Source organism: Natator depressus, chromosome 3 (genome assembly GCF_965152275.1).
Source record: "Natator depressus isolate rNatDep1 chromosome 3, rNatDep2.hap1, whole genome shotgun sequence".
NCBI classification, from domain to species: domain Eukaryota; kingdom Metazoa; phylum Chordata; order Testudines; family Cheloniidae; genus Natator; species Natator depressus.
The window spans coordinates 32,799,351-32,816,856 of NC_134236.1; the positions used below are offsets into that span (position 1 = coordinate 32,799,351).

The following is a 17,506-nucleotide window of genomic DNA, read 5'->3' on the forward strand; positions in this document are numbered from 1 at the left end:
GCTTTCTGTGACCTAGCTCTGACTTCCTAACCATCTCTGGGCTCCTTCCCGGTGATCTTCACAGTTTGAGTGTTGCTTTTTCCACTTGGTTCCAGAAAGTTAGGGCAGTACATCTCCATTCCTACAACCTACAAGATCCATTCTCAGTCTTCAGATTTCAACTTTATAATTTTATTTAAACTATGACTGAGGGGACCTGAGTACCAGAGAGGACCCACTGCACTGACCACTTCTGGGATTACCTCACCACTGCAGCCTGGGCTCCTTGCTCACGAGAGAAGTTGGAAGCTCTTTAAGATTATGTCTATACAGTAACTAGATACCTGTGGCTAGCTCAGGCTGCAGGACTGTTTCATTGCTGTGTAGACCTTCTGAGTTTAGGTTGGCTCCCAAGCGCTAGGATCTGGTGGGGTGGGAGGATCCCAGAGCTTGGGGCTCCAGAATACACAGCAATGAAAACAACACTGCAGCCCAAGCCCCACAAGCCCAAGTTGGCTGATATAGGCCAACTGCAGGCCTATATCTTTGTTGTGTAGACCAGTGGTTCTCAAACTTCTGTACTGGTGACCCCTTTCAAATAGCAAGCCTATAAGTGCGACCCGCCTTATAAATTAAAAACACTTTTTAATATATTTAACACCATTATAAATGCTGGATGCAAAGCGGGGTTTGGGGTGGAGACTGACAGCTAGCGACCCCCCATGTAATAACCTCACAACCCCCAGAAGGGTCCTGACCCCCAGTTTGAGAACCCCTGGTGTAGACAAACCCTAAGAGCCTTCCCACACCCCCAGATGGGACATGCTGTCCATGGTAATCATTTTAGATGTCAGCTGACTTTAGTATAATTGAATTTAGTAACATTTGTGCTCCCTATTAGGGGTTGGAGGCACTGGCTTTTATTAATTTTAGCTGAGACACCAAAGAATGGTGTTAGGCAACCGTTTATCTGCCACAAAGATTCCAGCCTACATGGTATCTACTCCTTACTCCTGTTCAAACATATGTAAGCCCATTAGAAAGCACAATGAGAAAACTTGGGCTATGATAAGGGCCCCACCAAATTCATGGCCATGAAAAATGCGTCACGGACCACGAAAACTGGTCTCCCACCGTGAAATCCTGGTCTTTTGTGTGCTTTTACCTATACTATACAGATTTCACAGAGGAGACCAGCGTTTCTCAAATTGGGGGTCCTGACCCAAAAGGAAGTTGCGGGGGAGGGGAGGGGGGTCACAAGGTTATTTTAGGGGGGTTGTGGTATTACCACTAGCAATGTAAAAGTTTAACCGGTTAACCGATAAAATTGATGCGTATCGGTTTCTGTGAGCAATTAAACTCTGCCTGGGGTCCTGTCTGCCGGCCCCGCACACCCTCAGGGTCCTGGCTGCTCGCCCGGCATCCTGGCGTGCCTGGGGATCTGCTGCCGCCCTGCACAGAGCCCTGGGTGTGGGGCCGGCCTAAAACGTGTGGGTGCTGCAGCACCTCCTGCACCCTGTTTAAATGTTTAACCGTGTAACAGATAGAATTTTAATCAGTTACACGATTATTGTTTTTACACATTATTTACATCCCTAATTACCACCCTTATTTCTGCTCTGCCTTCAGAGCTGGGTGGCCAGAGAGCAGCAGCGGGTGGCCATGCCCCCGGCTCTGAAGGCGGCACCCTGCCAGCAGCAGCGCAGAAGTAAGGGTGGCAATACCATACCATGCCATCCTTACTTCTGCGCTGCTGCCTTCAGAGCTGGGCAGCTAGAGAGTGGTGGCTGCTGACTGAGGGCCCAGCTTGCAGGCAGCAGCACAGAAGGCTGACAATACCATACCATACCATCCTTACTTCTGCGCTGCTGCTGGCGGCGGCTCTGCCTTCAGAGCTGGGCTCCCAGCCAGCAGCTGCCACTCTCCAGCTGCCCAGCTCTGAAAGCAGCACCACTGCCAGCAGCAGCGCAGAAGTAAGGGCAGCAGTACTGCAACGCCTTCCCTACAATAACCTTGCGATCCTCCCACAACTCCTGTTTGCGTCAGGACCCTTACAACACCATGAAATTTAAGATTTTAAAAATCCTATGATTGTGACGTTGACCAAAATGGACAGCGAATTTGGTAGGGCCCTAGCTATGATGGTGTTGGCATCCAGCTTTCTCTCCACCTTGTCTGTTCTGGCTGATTTAGTTGAGCAACTTACTCAGTCCATGAAGAATAAAGCTAGGACTTGGACAGCTATTAGATGGATGAGGCTCAACACATCTTCAGGTGACAAGTGGAATAATTTAATTATCATGATCACTGTCAGTAAGCCTTGCAGAAGAAAGATCGAGAGAAACCCAGCACGTGGTGTACCAGGAAAGGGGGAGGGAGGAGTTCCAGGTGTTAAAGGGGAAACACAGAAGAAACCATGAGGCTGGAGTGGGAGGAGGATATAAAATAATGGCTAAGAAAGAAGCTTGGGCATAGCAAAGGGTGAGGAGGAGACTAGGAAGAGAAGAAATGTAAAGAGGCCAAGAGAGAATACTGCAAGGCTCCTTCCAATCAATCTGATGTTTCAAAATAGTGAGTTGCAACCCAAATGTCAGATCACCCCAATAAAACCCTCTGTTAAAAACCTCTTTTCCCACAGTTGTTTTTTAGCAATTTTTTTATTTATTTCAAATGTAAACAAATAGTTCTTTTTAGAAATAGGTAACATTTGCTCTCATACAAGTTAAAAAACCCCAACAAGATACAGATTATTTTGAAATGCAAACCCTTCAGTAAAATGAACAATTAATATAATCTAGATGATTTGCTGCACTTTGCAATCAAGATACACACATGTATGTATGTATGCCAAAAAACTACTACTTTAATAAATTTCCCATTGCCTTTAATACAAGTGGATGTAAACTTTGGTAAGCAGTTGCTTCAGTAACTTTTCCCTCATGGGGTTTCCCATTGTTCTTTGTAATGTAGATGCATTGAAATCACGAATTGGCAGTGAGACAGGCAGTGGCAGATCCACCCATACAGCATCACGCTGAGAACAGTGGAGCTTCGTGCAGGTGTTAGGTCTGTATGCATGGATGCTATTGCAGGACTGGGGCCATAGTTCTTAACTTTTTCATTTACCATCTGTGATCTTTAGGACTTTCCATTTTCTTGGACATGAATGTTTTGTTTTGTGTTACTTTCTGTGGAGTTTTGTTTTAAACAGTTTGTGTTCTATTAAACATACCTCTTCATGGATGAGAGAGGCTGGTACCCTTAGGAGGAAGGAGAACAGGTTTAACACAAACTGGTAGCTCTGTGGAAAGTCTGATTCTTTATAGTGTGTCAGTTGCCCACATATCCTACAAAAAAAAACCAAACACACACACAAAAAAAGGATAAGTATGTTCTAAATCACAAATTTATCTTGTTGACATTCAGACATACTCAAGTTTTCCTCTAATTTGAGTATTTTTTATTATATCATAAGTACCATTATTGATCTATGGCTCCAATCTATGGACCCACTCAGAGTCTCAATGGAATATTTATTTGCAAGACTGGGGCCACATACAGATTAGGCTAGGTCGCTATTCTAGAGACAGGTAAGAATGGTGTGCTGTACATGTTTCCCAAAACCAGGTACACATTGGTCTTCACTAAAACCCTGTATTTTCGATGATTCCACCACTGCAGATTGAGACAATTTGGCTGTCAAATCTAAGATGTTACTTAAGAAAATTATTCCTCTCCTATCCCCCGCTTATGAGGAGCAAAATGTTTTAAATGTGAACAGAATGTATCAGGTGGAGTCATGTTTTCCAGAGTCTGCAGACAGCCTGGAACAATAGCTCCAATGGGTGTGACTTGCTCTTATTCATCATAACTGATGTAATTCTGAGCCTACTGATGACAACTTAAATGTCAGCATTATTAACTATTTCGCTACTATTCATTTTTAGCAGAAACATTCAGTTAGTGCACTTATTCCATTGGCCATAGCTGGGGTGGTTACAATAGAGGGTACGGGGCCAAGCTTTCTGCTGTCAAATGTTGCTGGAGTGGAGAACTGTGTGTTTCAGCCTAAAAAAAAAGTTAAGCAATCTCTGTCCACACTGATTGGACCTTTATTGTACATTGCAGTTTACCTTTAAATAAAATTTTCCTTAAACACTTCTTCCTGGAATCAATATTTTATAATAGCTTATTACTATATGTATGGTTACTTAAAACAAATCTGACATTTTTAGCGCTTCTTTTTGTTTTTAGGCAGTATTAGCCTCATGTGTTTGAAATAGCAAGATTTTAAAATCAATATTACATGGCATTTGAATTCTGGGGGCTTGGTACTTTATTACAATTAATTTTATAGTGGTGCACAATTTTATTGTAAAAATATTTGTAAGGGAGCAACGTACAAAGGACTAGAAAAGGTTGACAGTGACGATTAAAAAAAAAATCCAAATCTGCATTTAGGAACTTGTAAGAGATCAAAACATCATGTTTATGCACATCAATGAAGCTGAAAGAAAGATACTCAGGCATTTTTTATGTGGAATGGCCCATGAGGTAACACTTCTTTTCAAAGTGTTCTGCTCTCTCAAAATATATTTTGTCAACCAAAACTAATGATCTGATACAAACAGGTTAAAGTGGCATTGCAGGGCACCTATTTGATTTTAATGGGAGTGAGGGTTTTCATACAGACATCAAATACATAGAATTTGCATTTTCTTCCTCAAAGGCATTTTTTCCTTACTATCTACTCCAAGAATAGCTAAAAGGATCTAAGACTTCAGGACCTTGTGCTTTTTAAATTCCCAGACAAAAATTACATTAAAATGAAGTGTACATATAAACAAAATTAGAGTAAAATTCATTAAAGGGATGTTTAATTAGCTTAAAAACTAAATGTTAGAAACACAAGAAACTCACAGTTAGGTAAGCTTAAAAAGTCCAAACATTTTAACATATGGAAATTTAAAGCAACCTTAACTGTGCTCTGTAGTGAGGCCATGAAATAGCCATATGCATAAAGCATTTCAGTGGTTCCAGAAAAACTGATTTTTAAAGAAACATTTCTGGGGTTTGTTTTTAGCTCTATGGCATCTCTAATGCACAAAGTCTCATAGCTGAGGGAATGAATGCTCTTTTCACATTTTCAAAAAATTAAAGAAATGGCCATATTTGTAACTACATTAACTACTTGCACTATAGATGATACAATGGGAAATCTAAAGGATAAGAATTTAAACTCAATTCTTGATTTCTGATGGCTATGACTATTTGCATTTCACATTATGTTCTAATGTACTCCATATGTAAATACATGCTTAAATACAAAATTTGCACGGAGAGAGATTGTTCATGCAAACATACATTAAAAAAAAACACTTATCCAATGTGTATCAGATTTATGCATATGAATAAAGAGGATTGTTCCCCCACCCTCTGTTAAAAAGTTTCTTGTTCATACAAAAGAATGAACCTAAAGAACAAAAGCTCTTGTAATATGATACTATGTTTACATTATTCCAACCCACTTCTGTCTTGGTGAATGCATAAAAGGCAAAGTGAAAAGGAAAAAAGGTAGATGAATAATAAGCAAGTACACTGAAAAGGCAACAAAGTGTGCACACACTTTAGACTCAGTCATTTTCAAAAACAGAATATTAAATAAATTAAACTTAAAATAATATAGCTGATATTGTAGTGTTTGTTTTCTTAAATGTGATATTTTATAGTAAATAAAATCTTAAGGCTTGGGTATACAATATATTGGCATGAAATGCAATGAGATTGAATTCAGATATCCCAATATTTCTTCCCACAAAAGACAGCAGAAACCCATTATTGCAGTGTGAATCCAAGATGATCTTCAATCTCTCAGTATCCTTTCCTCACCCCCACCTAATCCATTGGCTGAACAGGAGCTGGGTTTGCTTTTCATGGCATGACCCAGTGGCAGAAAAGTAAACTGGCCTTAGGCCAGGCCACCTTGTTTATTAAAAATAAAAAAAAAAAAAAAAATCAGGATTTTGGAGGCTAGATAAAAACACCATTTGAGATGTAAATTCTTCTTCCTGCCCCACAAGAGATAAATGCTATTGAACTCTTACATTATCCTGAGTAGTCTTCTGCACTCAGATGAAAGTTGGCCATCTTTTAATCCACTTTATGTGTGTCATGTTAATTTTATATCGTTCTAGTTTTTTAATCAAAATATTTTGTGGTACTAAGTCAAATGCCTTACAGAAGTTTAAGTATATTACATCAACACTATTATCTTTATCAAACTGTAATCCCATAAAAAAAAATCACATTAGTTTAACACCATCTATTGCATACAACAGTATGACTTTTCCAACCCACGACCAATATATATATGTATTAGGGCTGTCAAGCGATTAAAAAAATTAATCACGATTATTCACGTTGTTAAACAGTAATGGAATACCATTTATTTAAATATTTTTGGATATTTTCTACATTTTCAAAGATATTGATTTCAATTATAATACAGAATACAAAGTGTAGAGTGCTCACTTTATATTTATTTTTATTACAAATATTTGCACTGTAAAAAACAAAAATAATATTTTTCAATTCACCTCATTAAAGTACTGTAGTGCAATATCTTTATCATGAAAGTTGAACTGACAAATCTAGAATTACGTACAAAAAATAATTGCACTGAAAAATAAAACACTGTAAAACTTTAGAGCCTACAAGTCCACTCAGTCCTGCTTCAGCCAATCGCTCAGACAAACCAACGTGGTTACAATTTGCAGGAGATAATGCTGCCCGCTTCACGTTTACGTCACCTGAAAGTGAAAACAGGCGTTTGCATGGCACTGTTGTAGCCAGCATAGCAAGATATTTCGGTGCCAGATGCGCTAAAGCAGGGGTAGGCAACCTATGGCATGCGTGCGAAAGGCAGCATGTGAGCTGATTTTCAGTGGCACTCACACTGCTCAGGTCCTGGCCACTGGTCCGGGGGGGCTCTGCATTTCAATTTAATTTTAAATGAAGCTTCTTAAACATTTTAAAAACCTTATTTACTTTACATACAACAATAGTTTAATTATATATTATAGACTTATAGTAAGAGACCTTCTGAAAACATTAAAATGTATTACTGGCATGCGAAACCTTAAATTAGAGTGAATAAATGAAAACTCGACACACCACTTCTGAAAGGTTGCCGACCCCTGCGCTAAAGATTCATATGTCCCTTCAACTTCAACCACCATTCCAAAGGACACGTGTCCATGCTGACGATGGGTTCTGCTCGATAACTATCCAAAGCAGAGCAGATCAACGCATATTCATTTTCATCATCTGAGTCAGATGCCACCAGCAGAAGGCTGATTTTCTTTTTTGGTGGTTGGGATTCTGTAGTTTCTGCATCTGAGTGTTGTTCTTTTAAGACTTCTGAAAGCATGCTCCACACCTCATCCCTCTCAGATTTTGGAAGGCACTTCTGATTCTTAAACCTTGGGTCGAGAGCTGTAGCTGTTTTTAGAAATCTCACACTGGTCTCTTCTTTGAGTTTTGTCAAATCTGCTGTGAAAGTGTTCTTAAAACAAACGTGCTGGGTCATCATCCGGGACTGCTATAACATGAAATATATGGCAAAATGCGGGTAAAACAGAGCCGAAGACATACAGTTCTCCCCCAATGAGTTCAGTCACAAATTTAATTAACACATTCTTTTTTAACAAGCATCATCAGCATGGAAGCATATCCTCTGGAATGGTGGCCAAAGCATGAAGGGGCATACGAATGTTTAGCATATCTGGCAGATAAATACCTTGCAACGCCGGCTACAAAAGTGCCATGTGAATGCCTGTTCTCGTTTTCAGGTGACATTGTAAATAAGAAGCAGGCAGCAGCATCTCCTGTAAATGTAAACAAACTTGTTTGTCTAAGCAATTGGCTGAACAAGAAGTAAGGACTGAGTGGACTTGTAGGCTCTAAAGCTTTACATTGTTTTCTTTTTGAGAGCAGTTATGTAACAAAACAAAAAAAAAAATCTACATTTGTAAGTTGAACTTTCATGATAAAAAGATTGCACTACAGCACTTGTATGAGGAGAATTGAAAAATACGATTTCTTTTGTTTATAATTTTTACAGTGCAAATATTTGTAATAAAAATAATAATATAATGTGAGCAGTGTACACTTTGCATTTTGTGTTGTAATAGAAATCAATATATTTGAAAATGGAGAAAAACATCCAAAAATATTTAATACATTTAAATTGGTATTCTATTGTTTAACAGTGCAATTAATCGCGATTAATTTTTTAAATCACAATTAATTTTTTTGAGATTATATAACAGCTTAGCATAGGTAAGTCACTAGCCAATGCAGAGTCTCAGTCCATAGCTCTCACAGTAAATATCTTGTTTAATAAATATAAAATACCTTACAAAAATTTAATTTTGAGAAACTTTTTCATGAATATTCAACACATTTCCAACAAGAATCAGATACTCACTTCTCATTACATAATTTAACTGTACACAGCCAATACTTCGTGTTCATGATTATAAGTGAATTGCCTTTTTCTTGCAAAACTCCCTCTAGGATATGCCCATGAAAACAATTCCCATCTGTGTTTTCTTCAGCCCAATTTAACTGGAAACTTGAAGGGCTTTGCTTTTCAGCAACTTGCCTTGAACCAGACAGTGCGCCAAACTGTCTTTGTAAGTTCACTACCATTTCTGTACAAAGAGAAACAAAAACCTAAGCCACAGTGTATCATTACATTTTCCCACAAACAGAGTTTACCTTTCTACACAGAACATTAAAATCCTGTTTTAAAAAGTTAATTTGAATTTGTGCTTTTTTCTGCCTCTGCATGATATATAGAAAAAGTGTGAAATGTTTATTTTTCTTCTTCTCCTTTTTACATTTGAAATTCAAGTCAGTCTATTTTAAAAACCTCTATTGTGACTGGAACTATTATTAAAGTTATGACCCCATGTAAGTAAAGAGACAAAGTTACAGAGGACCTGAGAGGAGAAGTAATTTTAAATCAGATTGTTTAGAGATCTTTTTAAAAAACGCATTTAACTCCATTTTCTGATAAACATTTTGAAGAAAGGATGTTTTAAGAATTCAAACACCATTACCCCTCCAGTTATGCTATCAGAGCCCACAATACACATGCTCAGACTCCCAAGAGGTACTCCAACAAAACAAGTGAAGACCGAAAAGACTTTCTTTTTACTGGATTTTTACTGTAAAGGTATTGGGAAAGCTTAAAAAATACAGGCTGCCTTTATACATAATAAAATAGCATAAAAAGGGCAAAAGTTCAATTATGCAAAAATCCATTTCAAGTCTCTTGTAATATAAACAATGTATTCTGGTATTCTCATTCTAAATCCCTTTGATAAACAAAAACTTGAACAGGGAAAAAGACAAGAAAATATTCGTATTGTATTGCTCACATTGTTGGCTAAAGAAAATTATACTCACGTCTTTTCTTAAGAACCACAGATTTTTCCTTGGCTGAGTAGAATAGTGGTTTTTCACATTTCCACAGACACCTATCAGTGAAAGAAATACAACCTGGTGAAAAAAATAAAAACCAGCACAACCATATCTAAACAAACAAGAAAAGGCAGTCATTTCTCAGGATTGTTATTACAAGTATCCAGTATTTTAGGAATAACCTCAAATTGGTAAGTGCCCAGCACCATTATTCACCACCATGCATAGGAGACGTCTCTCTTCAAACTGGTGGAGTGGGGCATGGAAGAAGTGCTCTTCATCAATTTTTCACCATTTATTGTAATCTATTTTGATAGCTTTAATAATTCAGTCACTGGTCACAGAGAGTTTCCATTTAATTAATATGTCAGGCCAAAGTTCTAAGTGTGATGGGAGAAAGAGCACAAGGATTTATTAATTTGCTTTACTCCTCCAAGCTCATGCGACAGAAATAAGGGTGAAATCCTGGCCCCACTGAAGTCAGTGAGACCACGATTTCACCCAAGATGTTCAACCTCAAAAAAAGTGAGGTACTGAACAATAGCATACCGGGCTCTTTCTTCATCTAATTTCTTCTGTTCCATGTCCACAGACTTCTTTATAATCTTGTACCACTTTTTGAAATCAAACCACAGGCAGCCTGAAGTAAAATCCAAAATTTAGTTTTAGGAAAAGTGATAGAGCAAAATAAAATACAGAATGTTAGAAAGGTAGCAGCAGTTAGACCTTTAGCTTTCTTTTTAAATGGGTGTATTGCATATCCTAGACTCTAGATGCCTTAAAAATAAATTATACAAAACAGCAGGCAGTGAAGAAACCTATAGGATACCATCAGGGATGTGGAGGAGCCAAATAAGTGGGAGTGAACTGTGTTTCTTTAGCTCAGCTCATATAAACACTTTACACTTCTTTGGTTTTCACTCTTTGGCCCTTACCTTGCTGCTAAGAATAGCAGGAGTTAATAAGGCATTTTTTCCCCCTAAGCTCCAAGACTCATCCTCAAAGAGGTGATTTGATTTAGATTTAGCCCTCCCTCTCTAGAGAATAAACCTTTCACCTTTGCAACATGAATTGGCCTCCATACATATAGAATGTGAACTGTTCAAAGGAATGATGAAGGTTGACCGGTCAAAAATTTTAGCTACTTTTAAAGTATTCTTTTTAATTCTTTTTTAAAGTATTCATGGGATTCTGAAAAGTTTAAATCAGCTCCCAAAACAAAGAAAAATAGCCTTCCCCTCTAGGCATCCTGCAAACAAAATGTCAACCATATTCCTCCAGCCCCTCCAAAATTCCAATGTCATATCATCATTCCATATTTATGATTAACTAGAGTAATGAAACATATAGCACAAAACCCCCTGTTCTGTGATTTGAGAATAAGTACCTCTCAATTTATGCCTGAACTGTACCACATATGCATTTAAACAACATACCTAGCACCTGCTGTCCCATGACAAGAGGCGTAAGTATGATGTTAGTAAACAAGTATTGTACAAGAATTATAAGAATTCCAAACAGAACCAAGGTGTGGAGTATATTTCAAATAAAACATGCTTAAATAACTAATTTTTGAACATACAAGGTATTGTTTACTCCAAAAAGCATTGATGTGTATATTCCATGAAGAACAAAATATACATGATATAGCCAAAACTTTTGAGTTGTATTCAAAGAATGCAAGAGCAGAAATAACAGAAGCTATTAAAACTTTAAATATTTTTCAGAAAAAAGTTTATGTTTTGTCTTAAGTGGAAACGTTTTAAATTTCTATCTAGTCTAGCCCAACATCACAAATTAACGTTTAAAATTTAGTTAACAGTTAATACTGAAAATGTACATACTAATGTAGATCCAAAAACTCTGCAAATGGGCTTCTAGATTTTTAAATTTACCCCAAAGAAGTAATTGATGCACCATAAAAAACTGATGAAAGCCAAAAAAAGAAAAACCAAACATTCTTAGGGTCAATAAGTCCATGCCCTACCTAGTTTAATTAGAAAATTTAATTTTAAAAATTATATTAGATTCTTTCCACTGACATATTAAGTACCTTCTTTGTTCTTTTGATTTCTTTTTCCAGCCAAGTTTGCAAGTAACCTGAAAAAATATATATTTATCAGATGGATTGTTTTTTGGAATCATACTTTCCACTTCTGAAACTTTCAAAAAAAATTATTTAAAACAAAACCGCTGACACCAAAAATTCCACCCATTTTAGCCTTAATCCTATCTTTAAAACAATCAGATCTGGTTATCAATGCAGTCATCTGAGATGTGAACTACTGCTTACTTTTAAACTAAAATTATTAGTTAGCTAAAGGCACAATAGCGTTAAATAATAATCATGAGTTATAGCAAGAAACTGACATTGCCAATTATTGAATCTGCTTTCCATTCTTTGGGCCTGAGTTAGCAGTTTAAAAAAAGTTTTAGTGCAATATTAGAAAATTTGGGCCCTTCTGATGTGAAAAGAAAAAAGAAAAGGAGTACTTGTGGCACCTTAGAGACTAACCAGTTTATTTGAGCATGAGCTTTCGTGAGCTACAGCTCACTTCATCAGATGCATAGCATACCGTGGAAACTGCAGAAGACATTATATACACACAGAGACCATGAAACAAAACTTCCTCCCACCCCACTCTCCTGCTGGTAACAGCTTATCAGCGGCACTGCTATGGGTACCCGCATGGCCCCACAGTATGCCAACATTTTTATGGCTGATTTAGAACAACGCTTCCTCAGCTCTCGTCCCCTAATGCCCCTACTCTACTTGCGCTATATTGATGACATCTTCATCATCTGGACCCATGGAAAAGAAGCCCTTGAGGAATTCCACGATTTCAACAATTTCCATCCCACCATCAACCTCAGCCTGGTCCAGTCCACACAAGAGATCCACTTCCTGGACACTACAGTGCTAATAAACGATGGTCACATCAACACCACCCTATACCGGAAACCTACTGACTGCTATTCCTACCTACATGCCTCCAGCTTTCACCCTGACCACACCACACGATCCATCGTCTACAGCCAAGCTCTGCGATACAACCGCATTTGCTCCAACCCCTCAGACAGAGACAAACACCTACAAGATCTCTATCAAGCATTCTTACAACTACAATACCCACCTGCGGAAGTGAAGAAACAGATTGATAGAGCCAGAAGAGTTCCCAGAAGTCACCTACTACAGGACAGGCCTAACAAAGAAAATAACAGAACGCCACTAGCTGTCACCTTCAGCCCCCAACTAAAACCCCTCCAACGCATTATTAAGGATCTACAACCTATCCTGAAGGATGACCCAACACTCTCACAAATCTTGGGAGAAAGGCCAGTCCTTGCCTACAGACAGCCCCCCAACCTGAAGCGAATACTCACCAACAACCACATACCACACAACAGAACCACTAACCCAGGAACCTATCCTTGCAACAAAGCCCATTGCCAACTGTGCCCACATATCTATTCAGGGGACACCATCACAGGGCCCAACAACATCAGCCACACTATCAGAGGCTTGTTCACCTGCACATCCACCAATGTGATATATGCCATCATGTGCCAGCAATGCCCCTCTGCCATGTACATTGGTCAAACTGGACAGTCTCTACGTAAAAGAATAAATGGACACAAATCAAATGTTAAGAATTATAACATTCATAAACCAGTCGGAGAACACTTCAATCTCTCTGGTCACGCAATCACAGACATGAGGGTCGCTATCTTAAAGCAAAAAAACTTCAAATCCAGACTCCAGCGAGAAACTGCTGAATTGGAATTCATTTGCAAATTGGATACTATTAATTTGGGCTTGAATAGAGACTGGGAGTGGCTAAGTCATTATGCAAGGTAGCCTATCTCCCCTTGTTTTTTTCCTACAAACCCCCCCCAAGACGTTCTGGTTAAACTTGGATTATTGCTGTGCACATTGTAAGATGAGCTATTGCCAGCAGGAGAGTGAGTTTGTGTGTGTGGTTTTTGGAGGGGGGTGTGTGTGGGGGGGTGGGTGAGAAAACCTGGATTAGTGCTGGAAATGACCCACCTTGATTATCATGCGCATTGTAAAGAGAGGTTTCAAAGAGGGATGAGCTATTACCAGCAGGAGAGTGAGTTTGTGTGTGGGGGGGGGGGGGGAGGGAGGGTGAGAAAACCTGGATTTGTGCTGGAAATGGCCCTACTTGATGATCACTTTAGATAAGCTGTTACCAGCAGGAGAGTGGGGTGGGAGGAAGTTTTGTTTCATGGTCTGTGTGTGTATATAATGTCTTCTGCAGTTTCCATGATATGCTATGCATCCGATGAAGTGAGCTGTAGCTCACGAAAGCTCATGCTCAAATAAACTGGTTAGTCTCTAAGGTGCCACAAGTACTCCTTTTCTTTTTTCTTTTTACGAATACAGACTAACACGGCTGTTACTCTGAAATCTGATGTGAAAGTTTGCTCATAAAGCATACTTACCATTCATACTGATCATCTAATAAAAATAGTAATTTGAGCACCACTATAATGATGGCTGCAGCAAGAACATCATATTTTACTTTCCTTGCTGATTTATTCACAGGATCAAGTGTCAGAAAGTCTGTTTCTCCAGCATTGATCTTTTTTACCACTCTGCAAGTCCAATTGTGCAATTCATCTAATTAAGAAAAAAGTAAAGTAAAATATTGTTAAATGAGCTGTACAGACATGTTAAATATGTCAGTTTCTAACACCTTATAAATACACAGATTTTTTTAAAATACAACTTTTTACCAATATTAACTAAATTAACCCTCAGAACACTCCTATGAGGTAGGCCAGTATGATTTAAAATATATACTATGAAATAGGGAAGAAAAATTACACTTTGAATAAAATACTCATTGGATCCTTTGGATGGAATAATGATGTTGCTAGGCCACCCTGGTCATACCCTAAGTATGGCAGATCTTAAATACATGTTGTACAACCTTTAACTCGTTTGCAGAATCAGGGTCTAACTTTACTTCAAGTAGTCCTGTAGATTTAAATAGAACTACTCCCAGTAATAAAATTAAACGTGTGTGTAAGTGATTGCAGAAACAAGGCCTGAAGTGACACAGTTTAAAGTTTATAATGCTAATCTTAACTACTCTCTGTTTACACCACAAAAGGAAAGAAATTCAAAGACATCAATATTATTCCAACACCAGTTGTACTGCATCTGAACAGTCCAATATTACTGTATACTTATTTTCACTGGTGCAAAATCCCCACATTTCTTACCTTTCCAGTTTAGCAAGAAACTCAGGAACTGATTACATCATCAGATTCCAAAAAGATTAGCAATATCTTGCTATATTCTGACTGAGTACAACATTAGTTCAGCTATACTTTCTATTTCCACAGCAGCTATTGCTTGTAAGGAGTTAAATTAGTACAAGACCTGATCTTAATTTTCCAGTTGTCACCCTCATACACAACACTAAACACACAGAGACTATGCATCAAACCACTAAAATCCCTGAAAATAAAAATGTTACCAACAATAGCATCACTTACACAAGAAAGTTTCAATATGTTTAAATAGTGAATAATAAAAGAAAAAAATGACTTCTCATAATTCAACACTGTCCCAAGGGGATATTATCAATTCACTGTAGCCTAAATCACATAATATATTCCCACCCAGCTTCCCCCCCCCCTCAAGTTTTTTATTAAGGCAAAGTTACAATAAAACATTAATGTACTACAGCATACATTACTTATTCAGGATCAGATTAATATTCAAAGAACCTGGATAAAGCTTCTGGATTCCAGGTTGGAAAGCCCTCCCTTCTCTGAGAAGGCTAGAAATGGGTAAACAAATTTTTAAATACCTATCCTCTTTTTGGTGATTCTCTTGGTACAAAAGCTTTTCCATTACAAGGACAGTCCATATTTTACTATACCACAATTCCAAAGGAGGAAGGGTCACCACTTTCCAGTAATGTGCAACCAAAGTCTAGCTGCTAACAATAAAAATATATTTTGTCATTTTGTTTAAAATGTAGATTTCCCAGAGCAATAAGTAAGCAGGTCAGGAGATCTTTAAGAAGTTGGTATTCTGTCATAGGATTCATTTCTTCAATAATTTTCTCGCAAAACAGTCTAATTCCTGGACACAATCACATGTGCAAGTATTTTCCCCTTTCCCTGCAAACCCTCCAACAGAGCACTTCCCTAGGAGCAAAAACAGGATGGATCTTAATTGGAGTCAAAGGCCACCTACACAGTAATTTATAAAAATTTTCTTTACGAGCTACACAAATTGAAGATGCATATCCCCTTTCCCATACAGACACACAGTCATCCAGATCAATTTCTTTGTCCAAATCCCTCTCCCATCCTGTTATTCCTTTTTCAGATAGTCACTAATTCTTTTTATGTTAAGTTTTATTGTGGATTCCATTTGTTGCTCCTTTGTAACTATTCTTTTGTAGTAATTTTAAAAGGTCTGACAGCTTTGAATTTCTTTGTAGTAAGTCTGAAAACTGCAGACCTACAGACCATCTTCAAATGACGTAGCTGATATTTCAAGATTTCAAAATAATGTGATGTTACATATAATGTAATGCTACACAGGCACAGAATGATTAAAAGATGGAATATCCAGTCTGGAATTCTAGCTCTAAATGTGAGCTTTCTTCTTTTTACACATTCAAATGTGACCTTAAATAAGAATTGCAAGCTCACACCGTGAGAAGAATTGTTGTATACTCATAAAATATCTGATACGTATGAAAAATAAATTACCATTTCTCAACTATTCAGTGAAAACAGCCATCTTGACTAACTGGGCCACTTGTGATACCTGCAGCATGGAAGCCCAATATATATAGCATATATACTAGTTTCTATAGTCATTTGTTAGATAATCTTGAATGTTTACTATTTAAACAAAAAGCATGGAATGTTTACACAGCACTAATTCTGATGTTAACTCAGAAATCAAGCAAGTCAGAAACTGATTTACAGTCCCTGACACTGTGACCCCAGAGAACTAGAATCACAAGGTACTTTTCATTTCAGTTTGTAAATACTGAGAAATCTCCAACTGAACTTCAGATAGTTGTACAGAGAAAAACGGGATTATTTCTTTTAATTTCTGTGACCAGATTTTATATATTTTAATATAACTTCAATTGAAAACTTACTGAAATTAGTTACAGTTGCACAGAAAATAAGTCTCAAAAGTCACTTTTAAAAATGAATACTAGCGATTCAAATGTATGTCAAAACATGTTTACATTGAGATAAAGCAACAGAAGCAATTGCAATATGAACTCCCTAAAAAACAGAGTTTAAAGTGGAAATCATGAAGCGTCCCCTAACTACAGTGGCACTCAAGAACAACCTTATAAAAATTCATATATACAATGAACATCAGCTCTCATGAAATTAAAAATGAGTACCACACATAGGGCTTGATCCTGCAAAGTGCTCTCCTCCAATCCAGCAAAGGACTTAAACACATGCTTAACTTTAAGAATATGAACAGTCCTAAGGATGATTGGCAGGACTATTTACATGCTTAAAGTAAGCATATTGTTAAGCACTTTGCTGGGTCAGGGTGCTCAGAACCTTGCAGGATCAAGCCCATAGTAATTATTTTAAATGTTCTGCCAACTTATTAAATTATTTCTGTAATAATTATCTTTGGAGTTTCATAACTAAATGTTAAGAAACTTAGAAGGAAGAGGGGAAGCACTGTCATATCAGTATGATAAGGCTAGTATGTGACTAGTTCATCAGTTCCTTTGCTAGAGAGCCTTAGCAGTTTTAGAGAATACAAAAGGCCAAGGTTTAATTAGACGGTAAATTTTAGAGGCGTATTTACCAGGTAAGTTGGCTTCCATCAGATATTTAATGCACAAGATGTTTGGATGAAGAAAGCAGCTATCAGTTATAGCTGGAAAACGAGGCAAATCTAAAAAAGCTGCAAGTTCAGACATCTTGTTATGCACATCTTCATACACAGGCCAAGACTGAAAGACAAAATAGGTTTAAAAAGTTTCTTCTGTTTTGTTTTTAG

The 17,506-nt window shown here is 37.6% G+C and overlaps 1 protein-coding gene across 1 annotated transcript in view; it reads right to left on the reverse strand.

Annotated features, from left to right (window-relative positions):
* Nucleotides 1-1,875: 1,875 nt before the first annotated feature.
* Nucleotides 1,876-17,506, reverse strand: part of TAF1B (TATA-box binding protein associated factor, RNA polymerase I subunit B) — a 55,961-nt gene continuing 40,330 nt past the window's right edge. The window contains exons 9-15 of the mRNA XM_074947671.1: nt 17,312-17,459; nt 13,933-14,110; nt 11,522-11,568; nt 10,018-10,108; nt 9,454-9,524; nt 8,468-8,693; nt 1,876-3,326 (exon numbers count right to left, since the gene is read on the reverse strand). Of these exons, the coding sequence (XP_074803772.1) occupies nt 3,161-3,326; nt 8,468-8,693; nt 9,454-9,524; nt 10,018-10,108; nt 11,522-11,568; nt 13,933-14,110; nt 17,312-17,459 (927 nt within the window). The 3' untranslated portion in view covers nt 1,876-3,160. The remainder of the gene's footprint in view (nt 3,327-8,467; nt 8,694-9,453; nt 9,525-10,017; nt 10,109-11,521; nt 11,569-13,932; nt 14,111-17,311; nt 17,460-17,506) is intronic.